At 48.1% G+C, this 16,968-nt stretch overlaps 1 protein-coding gene across 20 annotated transcripts in view; it reads right to left on the reverse strand.

Annotated features, from left to right (window-relative positions):
• Positions 1 to 16,968, reverse strand: part of LOC123774023 (NAD kinase) — a 166,904-nt gene that overhangs the window by 22,868 nt on the left and 127,068 nt on the right. Inside the window, exon 1 of one of the 20 annotated variants that reach the window (XM_045768105.2) lies at positions 6,996 to 8,348. The exons of 16 other annotated variants lie outside the window; for them this stretch is intronic. In XM_045768105.2, coding sequence (XP_045624061.2) covers positions 6,996 to 8,110 — 1,115 coding nt within the window. In that variant the 5' untranslated portion in view covers positions 8,111 to 8,348. Of the gene's footprint in view, positions 1 to 3,684; positions 3,834 to 6,995; positions 8,349 to 16,968 lie in introns of those variants that run through there. 3 more of the 20 variants (XM_045768106.2, XM_045768118.2, XM_045768107.2) reach the window with 3 other exon arrangements.

Here is a 16,968-nt window from a genome sequence, read left to right on the forward strand (position 1 = left end):
CCTGAACCCATGTTGATGTGTTATAAAGTTCGTTCGCTCCAGACGTTCACACAGCTTCACCCCGGACACCAGAGGTCACACAGCTTCACCCCGGACACACCAGAGGACAGACAGCTTCACCCCGGACACACCAGAGGACAGACAGCTTCACCCCGGACACCAGAGGAGACAGACAGCTTCACCCCGGACACCATAGGAGACGGACAGCTTCACCCCGGACACCATAGGAGACGGACAGCTTCACCCCGGACACCAGAGGAGACAGACAGCTTCACCACGGACACCAGAGGACAGACAGCTTTACAACGTTACCGAAGCTATTTAATTTCTTGAGTGAATTTCAACTGGTTGTCTATTATGACTCCTAGGTATTGAAAAGAGGTAACCCACTCAATTTCTGGCCCTTGTTTGCTTACATAAAAGGTGTTGGAACCACAGAAGGCCTTACCTCCCTCCTGGATCAAATCAATGACAAACTTGGAATCCTTATTTTTCTGAGCCTAGAAAAAACCTTCGAGCTAGTCAATGCTCCAGCTACACTGTGCTTCCTGGTAGATACTAAAATCACAAAAGACACGCTCTTGCCTTTGCCAAAAGAAGTTTGCTTAACCGAGAAGCTAAAGTCAAATTCCAAGGAAAAACATCCTCCTCAAAGAGGTTGGAAAATGTGACTCAGCAGGGAGGAATACTAAGCCCCTTCCTCTTCAACTGTCTCATGGAACAATTCATGAACCATAGACCTAAGACAGTGTGTATCGAGAGAGAGGGGGGGGGGGGGAGGGTGGACCTCATTCCAGTTCATAACATGACCTCATTCCTTATATATCCTGTTGTACGAGTCTCTGGGAGCAGGTTTCAGATGAGTTGTGGTAGGATAACAGCTCTTGCATGCAGCTTCACCAGGCACTTCACTCGACAACCCTCATGATCACTTGTCTCAGTGTAGAGGCAGCGACCGTAAATGTACTTCTCTAACAAGTTTACATGACGGAAGTTGCCAGCGCTGAGAATTAACTCGTCACCATTGTATGTAAACTTCTGGAGACGATGATAAAAGGGAGAGAAGAAACATGTTGGTTTTCCCAGTAGTTGTAGTCAGATATAGATATTTATTTATACAGAGATAAAATCATTACCAGCTGCCGTATCTAATCGGAGTGTGAACCCAACCTTCACACTAAACACTCCCTAATATTTACATACACTGCTTGAATGCTTCCTATCTCATATCTACTACTATCATATCTACCATCACACGTCTCGCATCTAATTAAATGCATGAGCAACTTGCTCTCTGCTAGAAGAACCATCACTATCACCACTACACCCACAGCCATCACTATCACCACTACACCCACAGCCATCACTATCACCACTACACCCACAACCATCACTATCACCACTACACCCACAACCATCACTATCACCCCTACACCCACAACCATCACTATCACCACTACACCCACAATCATCACCAAAAGTCTGATTATTAAGAATTTAAAAAAATGCATGTTCGTAATAAGGCAAATAAGAACATAAGAACAAAGGTAACTGCAGAAGGCCTATTGGCCCATACGAGGCAGCTCCTATCTATAACTACCCAATCCCACTCATATACATGTCCAACCCGCGCTTGAAACAATCGAGGGACTTCACCTCCACCACGTTACGCGGTAATTGGTTCCACAAATCAACAACCCTGTTACCGAACCAGTATTTACCCAGGTGTTTCCCAAATCTAAACTTATCCAGTTTATACCCATTGTTTCGTGTTCTGTCTTGTGTTGATACTTATAATTTCCTATTAATATCCCCTTTGTTATGTCCATTCATCCACTTGTAAACTTCTATCATGTCACCCCTAACTCTTCGCCTTTCCAGTGAATGCAGTTTAAGCTTTGTTAATCTTTCTTCATAGGAAAGATTTCTAATTTGGGGAATTAACTTTGTCATTCTACGCTGGACACGTTCAAGTGAATTTATATCCATTCTATAGTACGGCGACCAAAACTGAACTGCATAATCTAAATCGGGCCTAACCAGAGCAAGATATAGCTGAAGAACCACACCAGGTGTCTTGTTACTAATGCTTCGATTAATAAATCCCAGTGTCCTATTCGCCTTATTACGAACATTCATGCATTGATTTTTTGGTTTTAAATTCTTACTAATCATAACTCCCAGATCCCTTTCGCAATCTGACTTCGCAATCTCAACATCATCTAGCTCGTATCTTGTAACTCTATCATCATTACCTAGCCTCAGAACTTTACATTTATCAGCATTAAACTGCATCTGCCAATCCTTTGACCATTTCAAAACCCTATTTTGATCAACTTGAAGTGAGAGTCTTTATCTGTGTTTATTTCTCTTCCGATTTTTGTATCATCGGCAAATTTGCAAATGTTGCTGCTCAAACCTGAATCTAAATCATTTATATATGTTATGAATAGCAGAGGTCCCAGGACAGAGGCTTGAGGCACCCCACTTACAACATTTTCCCTGACTTAACCCCGTTGATACTAACTCTGTTTCCTTTGGTATAGCCATGCCCTAATCCAGCTTAATATAGCACCCCAATACCATGAGCCTCTATCTTTTTAATCAGTGTTTCATGTGGCACTGTATCAAAAGCTTTGCTAAAGTCAAGGTACACAACATCATAAACCTTACCACTATCAACTGTCTAAAACAAGACACTGGGATTTATTTCTCGAAGCGTTAGTATTAAAACACTTTGTGTTGTTCTTCAGTTATATCTTGCTCTTGTTAGGCCCCATTAAGATTATGTAGTTGAGTTTTGGTCGCCGTACAGTGGAGTGATGTAAACTCATTAGAACGCGTCCAGCGTAGCATGACAAAGTGAATCCGCAAATTAGAAACTTGTCATATGAAGAAAGATTGACAAGTCTTAATTTACATTTTATAGAAAGGCGAAAAATTAGGGTTGACATGTTAAGAGGCGTACAAGTGTACAGGTGTACTAGCTCACCATTTATGTAAGTTACTTAGCTTAAAGATTGTTCTTGGGGTCGTTCTCAAATTCATTGTAATATACATTAAACTGTGTAACAAGCTTATCAAGTCTGTAACTTACTCAGTTACAAGAATGTAAGAACTCTTGTATATATAAATAATTACAAAATAAAATAAAATAAATAAAAGTCAAATTAATTTGGTGGTTCCTCCCGTGAGCCCACTATGTGTAACCACCGCACTCTCTCCCGTCAAACAATGCATCCCAATTTGACCTCAACTTTTCCAACGGACAGAGTATGATGGACAGAGTATCTCCTTAACAACCACGTTTTCTATGCGTACATTGGAGCAATATAGTACATCATTCTGTGACCGTTGTGACAACCGGACAGAACGGGTTAAGCCCCCACAGGACGGATATGGGGTGCATAATAAATGAACCAATCTTTGTCATCACAGGATGAACTGTTGTATGGGACCACACATATTCTTCACTATAGCAATGTGTTGACACACACCGGTAGAGGGAGGCACGGATATGATGGTGAGAGAGCAGGACGACACACTGACCAAATGTTGACCTGTCCAGCAACGAGGAGGCCTGGTCGGCGACCGAGCCGCGGGGACGCTAAGCCCCAAAACCCGTCAAGGTAACCAAGGTAAGGACCAGCGTGGTGGTCATCACTGCGGCCACACCACACTCACCCAGTAATGGCGTCCTCTGTGAACTTCATGACACATGAACAAGGAACAATTAGTAGTAGTGGAGGCTTGGGTGGCGGCGAGGTGCGTGTTGGTGGTGGCGAGGGTTGGGCGAGGAATGAGCGGCAGTGTTGTGGGTGTCCCCACACCACGGTGAGGTGAGGTGATAACGTTTCTCAAGGGCGGGTGGAGGGCGGGCTGCACTGACCTACACCAGGGACAACACGCCCCTCCTGGTGACATCCCCGGTGGCTGGGGGGACCACTCGGGTAATTCCCTACTCCTCCCATCTCGACATCTTTCCTACTTTGTTCTCCCGTGCATAAAGCTCCATGCAAGCCAGTCAATTAGACTCAGCTATTTATAACTCGTTCAGATAATAACCAATGGGTGAAACTGGAAGTGTCTCAAAATGATGCTCTCGGAACAATGCTGGGAGCACTTATATGGACGCGTAGAGAGAACCTTAGAATGGAAACCAACTTACCAGCCTTAGAGAACAGGATCAAACAAGGATAGCCACCATAACAGCAAAACTTGATGGAACCACCACCAGACTGTCAATCAAAGACACCATACACAGATCACTTCAGAGAAACCTTCAATATAGAACAAGTGCATGGACGGATAATCTGGTCAAGATTCTAGAGAAAGTGAACCTAAAATGGACCATTAAAAACAAAGGGGAAGATGGACCATATCAACACTTTCGGCAGCCTCCTCCATGGGAAGAATCGAACCTAAAGATAATCATTGAAGGATTACCAGTTAAATATTATATATATATATATATATATATATATATATATACACACACACACACACATACATACACACACATTATATAATGATAGAGCCCAATAGGCTCAGGAACCTGTACACCTGTTGATTGACGGTTGAGAGGCGGGACCAAACCCCCGCAAGCACAACTAGGTGAGTACAACTAGTGTGTGTGTGTGTGTACTCACAACTAGGTGAGTACAACTAGTGTGTGTGTGTGTGTGTGTGTGTGTGTACTCACAACTAGGTGAGTACACACACACACACACACACACACACACACACACACACACACACACACAAATAGAGCAATTAGAGAGTTGAGTAGTGAAAGAGGTAAAGCCAGAGTGGCCCCACCAGCACCCTCCCCACCCCACCAACACACCCCACGCGACGTTGCGTCACTTACATGGTCCTCCCGGGGAACTCTCCCCCCACCCCCACCACCCCCCCAACAATGAGTGGGACTCCCCGGGGAGAAGACCTCACAGAGGAAGGAAATACACTCCCCCATATGACGTAAATACAGACGGAAATAATGATAAAAAAAGAGGAGGGAAGTTACGGGGGTGACCACTACGAGCGCTGACACACCACCACCTACACCAAGGGCCCCGGGGTGACCACCACCCACACCAAGGGCCCCGGGGTGGCCACCACCCACACCAAGGGCCCCGGGGTGACCACCACCCACACCAAGGGCCCCGGGGTGGCCACCACCCACACCAAGGGCCCCGGGGTGGCCACCACCCACACCAAGGGCCCCGGGGTGGCCACCACCCACACCAAGGGCCCCGGGGTGACCACCACCCACACCAAGGGCCCCGGGGTGGCCACTACGAGCACTGACACCAATGTTTGAGGTCGAGTCTGGGTCGAGGAAGGGGGAAGACGTATCGTGCGCGCTCCGTTAAAATCGTGACATTAACCGGGATTTCTTAGGACTACTGCCATGGATTACTGATTACAGACATAACAAAGTGCACAGTGACCCGCTGGAAAATTGAAAACAGTCATTAACAATGGAAGTTTGTGTTAGAGAATAAACGGGAGACCACGTGTGAGCCAGTGCACGAGGCTTTATGTACATGTGTATGAGGAAAAAAGTGAACAGTGATTCGTGGAACAGTGAAGTGGAGCGGGTATCACAACAACATATAAGTTGGAAGTGTAGGAAAATCGTGCATAGAATATTATAAATATATAGACTACTAGAAATATAGAATAGTGACAAGAGGCGGCATCAGCTAGGCTGTGTTTACACAAGCCACGAGGCCTACTCCAGGACAGTCCCACAGTGATAAAATACGGAAGATATAGAGTGTAATATGGAAATGTGGATCTAGGAATTAGTAATAAAGTGAGTGAGTACCATTGCAAGCCGGAAATTAGGCGGAAAATTCCTTGTAAGAATACAAGCAAAGAATAAATCAGTGTTATAAATCGAGTAACTGGAAACTGGTGACATCAACCTGGGACAACAAGAGGTCACCTGTACCGCACCAGGGACCAGCTTCGCTACCCTACGCTAAGTACCTGCCATAAAGTGTGAACAAAATAACTTACATAATATTACAAATATACGGTATACATATTAAATATATAAATATATACATATAATTTTATAAAGAGTTAAAATGACTGACATCAACAAGTGATCCATACAGTGAAGCACAAATACAATACAATACATCAGACAATGGAGAGGTGTGGCGAGTGTTCGGGAGTATTGGGAAGACGTAATGTAGTGACGTCAAGTGTTGCATCCGTGACATAAGATTTCACCTGGGCTGTACAGAAGTATCTCCAGGATGTACAGAAAAACAAGGAATTTACTGGGTTTACAAAGATGACAGGTTAATGTTGGAGAACATAACTAAACTGATGAAAAACATTCCCGAGTCACAGAGATTATCATTCACAGAAAAGCTACCAGTGATATATGCCGACTGGGAAAAGACAACATTGGATAACGACCAAAACTGAGGAACAGATAGTTAGAGAACCGCAGCAGTAGTGTGGAGGAAGAGGGTATTGTGGTACAAAATAACAGCAATATTACAGAGCCAGGTAATGTAAACGATGAGAGCAACAGTGAGACAAAGTGCATAAATGAAGGACTTGGGACGAAAAGCGGAGATGGCTCCAATAAAGAGGTAGACAAGACACAACAAGTATAACAAGTATAATTATCTACAATGAAATTATTTTAATCGAACCCTCTGCAAGATGTAAGATAACTATTATTATAGGAGTGGGACCTGACTTGACTCGGGGTAAAGGTCAGGTACCATCCGCCACGACCCATACTGCGTGCAGGATCCTCTGTACTACACACCATCCTGCTCAAGGGCACACAATATCACCCAAGGGCCCCAGGGTGCTGCTCAAGGGCCCCAGGGTGCTGCTCAAGGGCACACAATATCACCCAAGGGCCCCAGGGTGCCACTAAACACCTACGAAATTATAGTGATGCATCAAAAAAAGATAAACTTATTTGTCTGGTCAAAGTGAGAAGTGTAATGATGTCTTACCGAAGGAAATGTGTGAGGAACTGGTCCCACCAGAAGGAGCGGGCTAGGCTGGAGGAGATGTGCCCCGGGCCACGGTGGTGGGTGTGGCCCGGGCCACCACTGTGGCACCAGTGGCTAGGGGCCTCGGGCATAGAGGCACGCTGACAAGTCCGGGTTCTGACCTCTCCTGTGTGGGCCCTGACGCTTACTGCTGACTTCTGGCCGGCAGCGTCTCCTGCAGCAGCCGCTACAGGAGCAGAGGTCACAGTCCTGCCGCTACACTGGCACACTCCGCCCCTACACTGGCACACTCCGCCCCTACACTGGCACACTCCGCCCCTACACTGGCACACTCCGCCCCTACACTGGCACACTCCGCCCCTACACTGGCACACTCCGCCCCTACACTGGCACACTCCGCCCCTACACTGGCACACTCCGCCCCTACACTGGCACACTCCGCCCCTACACTGGCACACTCCGCCCCTACACTGGCACACTCCGCCACTGGGTGCCAATTCCTTCCCAATTTCCCAAACTTTTTCTTTAATAATATTGTTTATTTTCATAGCGTCTATGAGTTTACAAGTGTGACTACTGTCGAGGCAGGTGTGTGGTGGCGAGGCAGAGGGCGCGGGCGGGCCGAGGGTGGTAGGCATGGTGGGCCAGACCGTAGCCACGGCAGCAGCGACGGCTCCAGCAACACTGCTGCTGCTGCTGCTGCTGGTGGCCACGGCCGCCGTGCCGCTGGAGCAGGAAGCCACATCCGCCGCCTTCGTGGTGCGGGGTCCAGGGCGGCCACAGTCAGCCAAGAGTGGCACATCCGCCGGCCCTGGAGGCTGCTGGTGGCACATGACGGTGCCACGCGGGGCCATGGCACCGGGTGGCACCTCATGGCTGCGGGCGACATGAGGCAGGTGTGATGAGGGTGGGAAGGCGTGTGAGGAGACCCAGCCCTCCTGGTGTAGTGTGAGGTCGCTTGGCACCACGCGGCACCTGTGGTGTAGAGTGCCACACAGGCAGGTGGCACTGGGCGGAGTCTTTACAGGAGGCAACAGGTTGGGGTGGGCGGCGGGCGGGGCCAACACCCAGTGGCTGTCTTGTACACCGTGTGTCCTGCTACAGCGGCCGCCCATCACGGGCGGTGGTGTGGGAGCACCCGGGCCGCCCCCCCGCACTCTACCACACCCACCGCAACCCACAGGCGGCCCGCCCACCCACCCACCTGCCGCCACCAGCGCCACCTGTCACTGCTTCCTGCACCATGCTGGCCCTCTCTCTCACTCACTGCTGGCGCCCGCGCACTCTCACTCACTGCTGGCGCCCGCGCACTCACTGCTGGCGCCTGCTCACTCACTGCTGGCGCCCGCTCACTCACTACTGGCGCCCGCTCACTCACTGCTGGCGCCCGCTCACTCACTGCTGGCGCCCGCTCACTCACTGCTCGCCACACTCCACCGCTCCTCACAAGTATTGTGAAGGCTGTCTTCTGATAACATTATAATGGTCAGGAGGCTTGTCTTCAGCTCTAATAACTCACAAAGGTACATCATTATACCTACCAGCGCCCCCTCCACGACCCTCATAATACCTCTTGTAGCTACGGGGTCGGTGGGGCCCCAGGAACCCACTTTTGTCATATTTTGTATACAGTTGGCAAAAGTATAGTTAAAGTACAAACTTATATATTCCTAGGCCTAGTATAGCACATATATGTACTATGGTAGGCCTCAGATAGTGTGTTTTAGGTCTAGGATGTTTAGGTTAGCTTCTATTGGCTACTTAATTGTAAAAGTTTTTCCGGTTTATCCAAATTCAGTACTACAAAAATTTTCTGGCGGTCCATCACTGCATATTGGTACTTTCTGGCGGTCCATCACTGCATATTGGTACTTTCTGGTGGTCCATCACTGCATATTGGTACTTTCTGGTGGTCCATCACTGCATATTGGTACTTTCTGGTGGTCCATCACTGCATACTGGTACTTTCTGGTGGTCCATCACTGCATATTGGTACTTTCTGGTGGTCCATCACTGCATATTGGTACTTTCTGGTGGTCCATCACTGCATATTGGTACTTTCTGGTGGTCCATCACTGCATATTGGTACTTTCTGGCGGTCCATCACTGCATACTGGCACTTTCCAGTACATCGTTACTGTAAGTACTTTCATTTTAGGAGGACTGGCAAGTACAAGAGAGAATGTTTATTGGGAGGCCAGACTCTTGGGCCTATACTCTCGAAACTTTACTGGGTGATTACTGAAAGGCAAGTGACCAGCATGGGCGGGTCGGGGCCGGCCCAGTTCATCCAATTAAAAGGAGGTAAGCTCCCACAGCTACTCCCCCCTCCCCCTTTCCAAGAAACCAGTGTTAAGTATCTGAACGAGTCTATAATGTATTACCGGGGTCAGGTCCACCCCTCTTGTAGTTTATCAACCCTTTAGGGTACACCCGGACACCGCCGGGTAGCTTATCTAGTAATATCTAGATAAGCGCGTACACACACACACACACTGTGCAAGTGTGTGTGTAGTAAGCACGGGCGGGTGGGCGTGCCTTGTAGGTCAGAATATTTTTAAAATAAATGATGCTAAAACACAAGCTTAAATATTCTTAGGCCTAATATAGCACACATATGTACTATATTAGGCTCAGATATCGTGTATTAGGCCTAGGATGGTTAGCTTGTTAAAGCAACAAGTAAAAAAAATAGTTGTCCGGTTTGTCCAACTCAATAGTTCAGATTTCTACTTTCTAATTTCGTTGTAGGTGGGCATATATACTATGGTCGTCATCGTTACTATAAGTACTACCACAACAGGTGGATGGCCTGATATAACAATTAACCACTTATGTTATCCTCTATATTATTAAATAAAATTATCATCATCATTTGTTAGCGTCCACCAGAGTTTTTAGGATAAAACACGTTCATGGGATTCAACACTCCCCCCTCCCTAAATGTCAGGAGTATATCTTCTCCTTCCGGGCCCCGGCTACACCCGCCACCCACCAGGCCAGGACCACTCCAGTATAAAGCGGTAATGTCATCAATACCACAAGACCTGGAAGTGTCTCACCGGGGCCGCCAGTCACGTGACCAGTACCTGTGGCCCCTCACACCACCATCCCTCGCACCACACTCATACTCCTGTGTCACACTCGGAGCCCCGCTAGTGTCACACTCTGAGCACCGCTAGTGTCACACAGAGTAGGGTAATCTACGCCTACGACCGTCCAGGACCACCTGGAAAGGTCCACCACCTTTCGTGCACCTGTCCAGGTGGGGGGGGGGGGGGGGGGGAAGCCGTCTCAGTGGTGAGAAGTGCCCTGCGTGCACGCGGCCATAGTCGTGGTGTGGGTAAGAGGTGTGTTTAGGTTAGGGTAAAGGGTGACCAGCTGACCGGGTGCACCACCTATGGTGTCCCTGGCCAGGTAGTCCGGCACAGTTGTAGGCATATATTACCTACGCCTACGTAGGTAATACACCCCAGTAGATTCTGTCTGCGAGAACACGGGGGCAGGCAGCGAGGAGTGAGTGAGACCGGGTGGGTGGGTGCCTGCGCCTGAGTGAGACCGGGTGGGTGGGTGCCTGCGCCTGAGTGAGACCGGGTGGGTGGGTGCCTGCGCCTGAGTGAGACCATGTGGGTGGGTGCGCTTGAGCGTGACCTCAGCGTGACAACCTTCACGCCAGGGTGAGGAAGGGTGCACACTGGTGGAGGCGGCACAAGGCCTGGCCAAGGCTCGCCAGGTATGGGACCCGCCGCCACCACTCTTGCCTGTCACAGTCACCCTCCACACTTCCCACTGCTCGCCGCTAACACCTCAAATTCTTCCTCTAATGATGAAAAACTTTTATACAGAATAATAAAAATATTCAACACTGCCAAAATATTAACATTTTGAGAGTATGTTACAATGTATGGAGGGTGTGCGTGCGAGTGTATGTTTACTGTTTGTGCCTTCAGGATCGAGCTGTTAGCTCTTGGACCCCGCCTTTCTAACCGTCGGTTGTTTAATATACTCAACTCCCGACCTATTTTCCTCCTACAATAAATATTTCTCACCCACACATCTCCAGGAAGCAACCCACAGCTGCTCTAACTCCCAGGTACCTATTTCCTGCCAGGTGAACAGGCGTATCAGGTAAAATAAACTAGACCCATTTGTTTCTGCCTCGATCAGCAATCGACCCTGGGCCTTTAGGACTACGACCCCCGAGCGCTGTCCACTCGGCCGTGAGGCCCTAAATAAAAATGTACCCACTAGTTTACTCTGGAACACGACCCGTTATTTGATTTACATCCGCGTAGCCAAATTGTGTTAGATGAACAGAAGAACAAAGTTAAGGCTTGGGAGCCTAGTCAATCCTCCCTGCTCAGGAGTCAAACTCGGACCATACCGCTGGTGAGGCCACTGTTACCACTGCGCCACCAGGGACTGCCACTCACAGCTCTCAATGAGTGACGGGCCACCCTGACAAGAGCAGCAACATTTATGCAACCCAGAGTCACAGCTGTGTTCACTCACAGGTGTGTTCACACACTGGTCAACATCCACCTTTGTTCCAACAATATTTCTAATGCCTGCTGGGAGGGTGTTGAACAGCCGTGGACCTCTGATGTTCAGTGTTCTCTGATGGTGACTATGGCACCTCTACTCCACACTGGTGACTATGGCACCTCTACTCCACACTGGTGACTATGGCACCTCTTCTCCACACTGGTGACTATGGCACCTCTACTCCCCACTGGTGACTATGGCACCTCTACTCCACACTGGTTCTATTCTACATTTCCTCCCGTATCGTTCACTCCAGAATGTTGTTATTCTACTGTACAAATTTGGGACCTGACCCTCCAGTATCTTCCATGTGTATATTATTTTATAACTCTCGTCTCCTTTCCAGAGAGCTTTGAGACGGTCTCAATACTTTAGGCGTTTTATCGCGCGCGCGCTCGCGTGTGTGTGTGTGTGTGTGTGTGTGTGTGTGTGTGTTTAACTTGAGCTGGAGGATTGGTGAGAGGGCGGGCGGGTGATGAAGGGTGTAGAGGGTGGGGGGGAGCAACAATGGTGGGCGGCGCCCACACGAGGCAAGACTGGGGCGGCGCTACTCACTCGGAAAGACAATAGCACTTGAGACAAAACACCGCAGACACCAACCCTCACTCACACCGCAGACGCCAACGTGCCCCACAGCGGCTACACTCACCCCAACACATTACACACCCAACTACCCACCACCTTCAACCCTTCTTAACAACACATTTAGTCACCTAGAAATCATCTACCTGGATAGGCAGCCGACCCTTCAACCGGCCAACCAGCTTCAGGGATCAACAGCCCATCCGGCACTAAGAGAGGACAGCTCATCTGATAGTTAATTATCCGGATAGTCGGCCAAATGGTCTACTAACCCCGCACTCAGCGGACCAAATGGTCTACTAACCCAACACTCAGCTGACCATCCCAGCAGAAAATAACATGATGTTTAACAGCGATAAATTCCAGGTACTCAGGTACGGTAAAAATGAGGACCTTAAACATAATACAGGGTACAAAACGCAATCAAATTTGTCCATAGTAGGAAAGCAGCATGTAAAGGATTTGGGAATAATGATGTCTGACGACCTAACGTTTAGGGAGCATAACCAAGCAAATATTGCGTCAGCCAGAAAAATGATAGGATGTATTACGAGAACTTTCAAATCCAGGGATCCCATCACAATGGTTGTACTCTTCAAGTCTTGAGTACTGCTCAGTACTCACTTCCCCCTTGAGAGCAGGAGAGATTGCTGAAATAGAGGGAATACAGAGAACATATACGGCACGCACAGACGCGATAAAGCACCTATAATTATTGGGATCGTCTCAAAGCTCTCCAAATGTACTCACTAGAAAGGAGACGAGAGAGATTCCAAATAATATACACATGGAAAATACTGGATACAATACTGGATTTGTAATACAAATCTACACAGTAAAATAACAACATACTGGAGTGAACGACATGGAAGAAATGCAGAATAGAACCAGTGAAGAGCAGAGGTGCCATAGGCACAATCAGAGAATACTGTATAAACATCAGAGGTCCGCGGTTGTTCAACACCCTCCCAGCAAGCATAAGAAATATTTCCGGAACAACCGTGGACATTTTCAAAAGGAAACTAGATTGTTTCCTCCAAGGATTGATTGTTGCCGCCGGAGGCAGCTAGTTTATTGTGCACCCCATACCCATCCTGTGAGCGGTAGCGTAAAAAGCATTACAGAGGGCACAAAAGGTCTTTATCAGACCTCATCTTAGATTATTACATAAACAATTTCATCTATCCTTCACACCTTATAGTCACAATGTCAGCTATTTACAGAGAAAGTGCTATTACAAGAGCTACATATTTACAGTAAGTCATCATACATTAATGGTAGGTCTTATCGCTAATACATAATAGTTTGACCAATGGAGATATTACAGAGTCATAGGGGAGCTTCTGTTTATTATTAGTCCTCACAATACACTACTTCTTTCTTAATCTCGTATATCGTTCATCTACTGGGAGCGAAATGTGGAAACAGTGCAAGGATTTCAGGTAATTTATCCATGGTAATAAGATAGGTATCATATCATACAGAGTGAGCTTAGATTTACCTCTAAAAGGCTCAATTTTACTACAATCCAAGATATAGTGTTCGAGTGTGTGTCCCTGTCTTTGTCCACACACTTTACACTTTACTTCATCTAGATCCATATACAAGCCGAACTGCCAGAGATACTTGTAGCCAAGTCTTATACGAGCTGTGACAACATCTGTTAGTCTACTGACTTTGTACTTGCCCCATACACATGTTTTACTTCACACATTTCATTGTGATGAACAATGGACTTGCTAGTTCCAGTTTGCACTGTTCTACTTTCTTCAAATCCATCCAGGAGTTCTTGTCTAATGACACTTTTAAGGGACCTATTTGATAACTCAAGATTCCGTTCGATACTGTCTTTATTTACTGCAGCCTTAGCAAGGGCGTCAACTTTGTCATGTTCCTGCATGCCAATGTGAGAAGGAATCAACAACATTTTTATATTTACCCTCTTGCTAAGTATTCTTATATATCTACGTCTAGCTTCCAAGACAAGCACGGTATTACTTGATTGCAAACTGTTTATTGCTTGCAGTGAGGAAAGGGAGTCAGAAATAATTAAGCTGTCTACTTCAGTGTTGTCAATAATTTCGAGTGTTACCAGTATTGCTACCAACTCGGCTTGCATTGTGGACGCCCAGTTACTAATTCGGATATTTCTTTGAGTTGTGCTGCCATCGGGCTGATGAGCAATAACAGCACTTCCTGCCCTCCCTGTAGCTGTATTGAGTGATCCGTCAGTGTATATGGTCTGTGCAATGTTGTTTTCAGCTTGTATATTGTGAATGTGTTCTATGGTGCTTAATTTAGCAGCAAGCTGAGCACGAGGGTTGCTTGTGATTAGTTTCTTGGTGGGGTATGCAGGAATCAGGATGTCAAAAGGTACTATCTGCCAGGGTGGAAGGAAGTGCTGTACTCTTTCATCTGTATATACATCGTGCAGTCTCATCATTTTAATATGAGTGGCTGTTCTTTGAATCCATTTAGACTCGCTAGTTCCATTTCGTATGTGTTCTAACAGTGCAACTGACACAATGTGGGTTTTGTTATCACGCAGAAGCTTTAGTCCCATCATAAGATTAAGTTCAAATATTCTGTCTCGAATGCCAGTTATATTTAATTCTTTCCGCATGTTGAGAACTTTGGTAGTTATAGGACAGCCAAGTATAATTCTGAGTGCTTCATTTTGCATTTGTTCCAGTCTATCAATACTTTTGCCATTTTGCAGGACCAAAGCTGGTGCATGATAGTCTATCAGAGACCTTATATACGCTAAATACATTATTTTTGCTATTCTAATATTAACACCGTACTTAGGGCTGTACCCCACTACAGTTCTGAGAGCCTTGAGTCTGTCTCTACACTGTTGATGTAACTTATTGACTGCAGTGCCGGACCAACCAGGCTGTGGTGGGTATGTGGGCCTGCGGGCCGCTCCAAGCAACAGCCTGGTGTACCAAACTCTCACAAGTCAAGCCAGGCCTCGGACCGGGCTTGGGGAGTAGAACAACTCCCAGAACCCCATCAACCAGATTCAACCAGATCAACCCATCTGAAGCACCCACATGGCGGACCCGGCGGGCAAACCGCTCTATGAACCAAGGCTCACCAGAGTCCAACGTCATCACAATATACAACACGCCTACACACCCCTTCCCCCTACACACACACACAGGTCACCACACTGACACAGGTCTAATATGGTGACACACAAGGGTAAACCACAAAACATCACACAAATAGATAACAACCCGTTTTCTCAGTGTAGAACACGGGTTGTCAGCCGTGTTTAAGCCAGCACAGGAAGACCAACCAGCCCACGGGACCCATCACTGTCACGGTGACGTTGTCTACCTGACTCACCAGGAGCTGTGGACAGGTGGCCACCCGCTGTACCGGCTTGAACAAGATGTAGACTGGTGGTGGCAGATCAATACACGCATACCTGGAATGAGTTCCGGAGTTCTACTACTACAAGGCAGGCTTGGGGCCAGGCTTGGGGGGCCAGGCTTGGGGGGGCCAGGCTTGGGGGGCCAGGCTTGGGGGGCCAGGCTTGGGGGGCCAGGCTTGGGGGGCCAGGCTTGGCTTGTGATAGCCGGCTGTTATTTGGAGCTGCCTAAATGACCCAGTTATTCACCACAATCCACTACACTCCAACATCAACCTTTGTTCCAGCAATATTTTTAATGCTTTCTGGGAGGGTGTTGAACAGCCGTGGACCTCTGATGTTCAGTGTTCTCTGATGGTGACTCTGGCACCTCTACTCTCCCTACTGGTGACTATGGCACCTCTACTCCACACTGGTGACTATGGCACCTCTACTCCACACTGGTGACTATGGCACCTCTACTCCACACTGGTGACTCTGGCACCTCTACTCCACACTGGTGACTCTGGCACCTCTACTCCCCACTGGTGACTCTGGCACCTCTACTCCCCACTGGTGACTCTGGCACCTCTACTCCCCACTGGTGACTCTGGCACCTCTACTCCCCACTGGTGACTCTGGCACCTCTACTCCCCACTGGTGACTCTGGCACCTCTACTCCCCACTGGTGACTCTGGCACCTCTACTCCCCACTGGTGACTCTGGCACCTCTACTCCCCACTGGTGACTCTGGCACCTCTACTCCCCACTGGTGACTCTGGCACCTCTACTCCACACTGGTGACTCTGGCACCTCTACTCCACACTGGTGACTCTGGCACCTCTACTCCACACTGGTGACTCTGGCACCTCTACTCCACACTGGTGACTCTGGCACCTCTACTCCACACTGGTGACTCTGGCACCTCTACTCCACACTGGTGACTCTGGCACCTCTACTCCACACTGGTGACTCTGGCACCTCTACTCCCCACTGGTGACTCTGGCACCTCTACTCCCCACTGGTGACTCTGGCACCTCTACTCCCCACTGGTGACTCTGGCACCTCTTCTCCACACTGGTGACTATGGCACCTCTTCTCCACACTGGTGACTATGGCACCTCTTCTCCACACTGGTGACTATGGCACCTCTACTCCACACTGGTGACTATGGCACCTCTACTCCACACTGGTGACTATGGCACCTCTACTCCACACTGGTGACTATGGCACCTCTACTCCACACTGGTGACTATGGCACCTCTACTCCACACTGGTGACTATGGCACCTCTACTCCACACTGGTGACTATGGCACCTCTACTCCACACTGGTGACTATGGCACCTCTACTCCACACTGGTGACTATGGCACCTCTACTCCACACTGGTGACTATGGCACCTCTACTCCACACTGGTGACTATGGCACCTCTACTCCACACTGGTGACTATGGCACCTCTACTCCACACTGGTGACTATGGCACCTC

Source organism: Procambarus clarkii, chromosome 91 (assembly GCF_040958095.1).
Source record: "Procambarus clarkii isolate CNS0578487 chromosome 91, FALCON_Pclarkii_2.0, whole genome shotgun sequence".
Taxonomy (NCBI): Eukaryota; Metazoa; Arthropoda; class Malacostraca; order Decapoda; family Cambaridae; genus Procambarus; species Procambarus clarkii.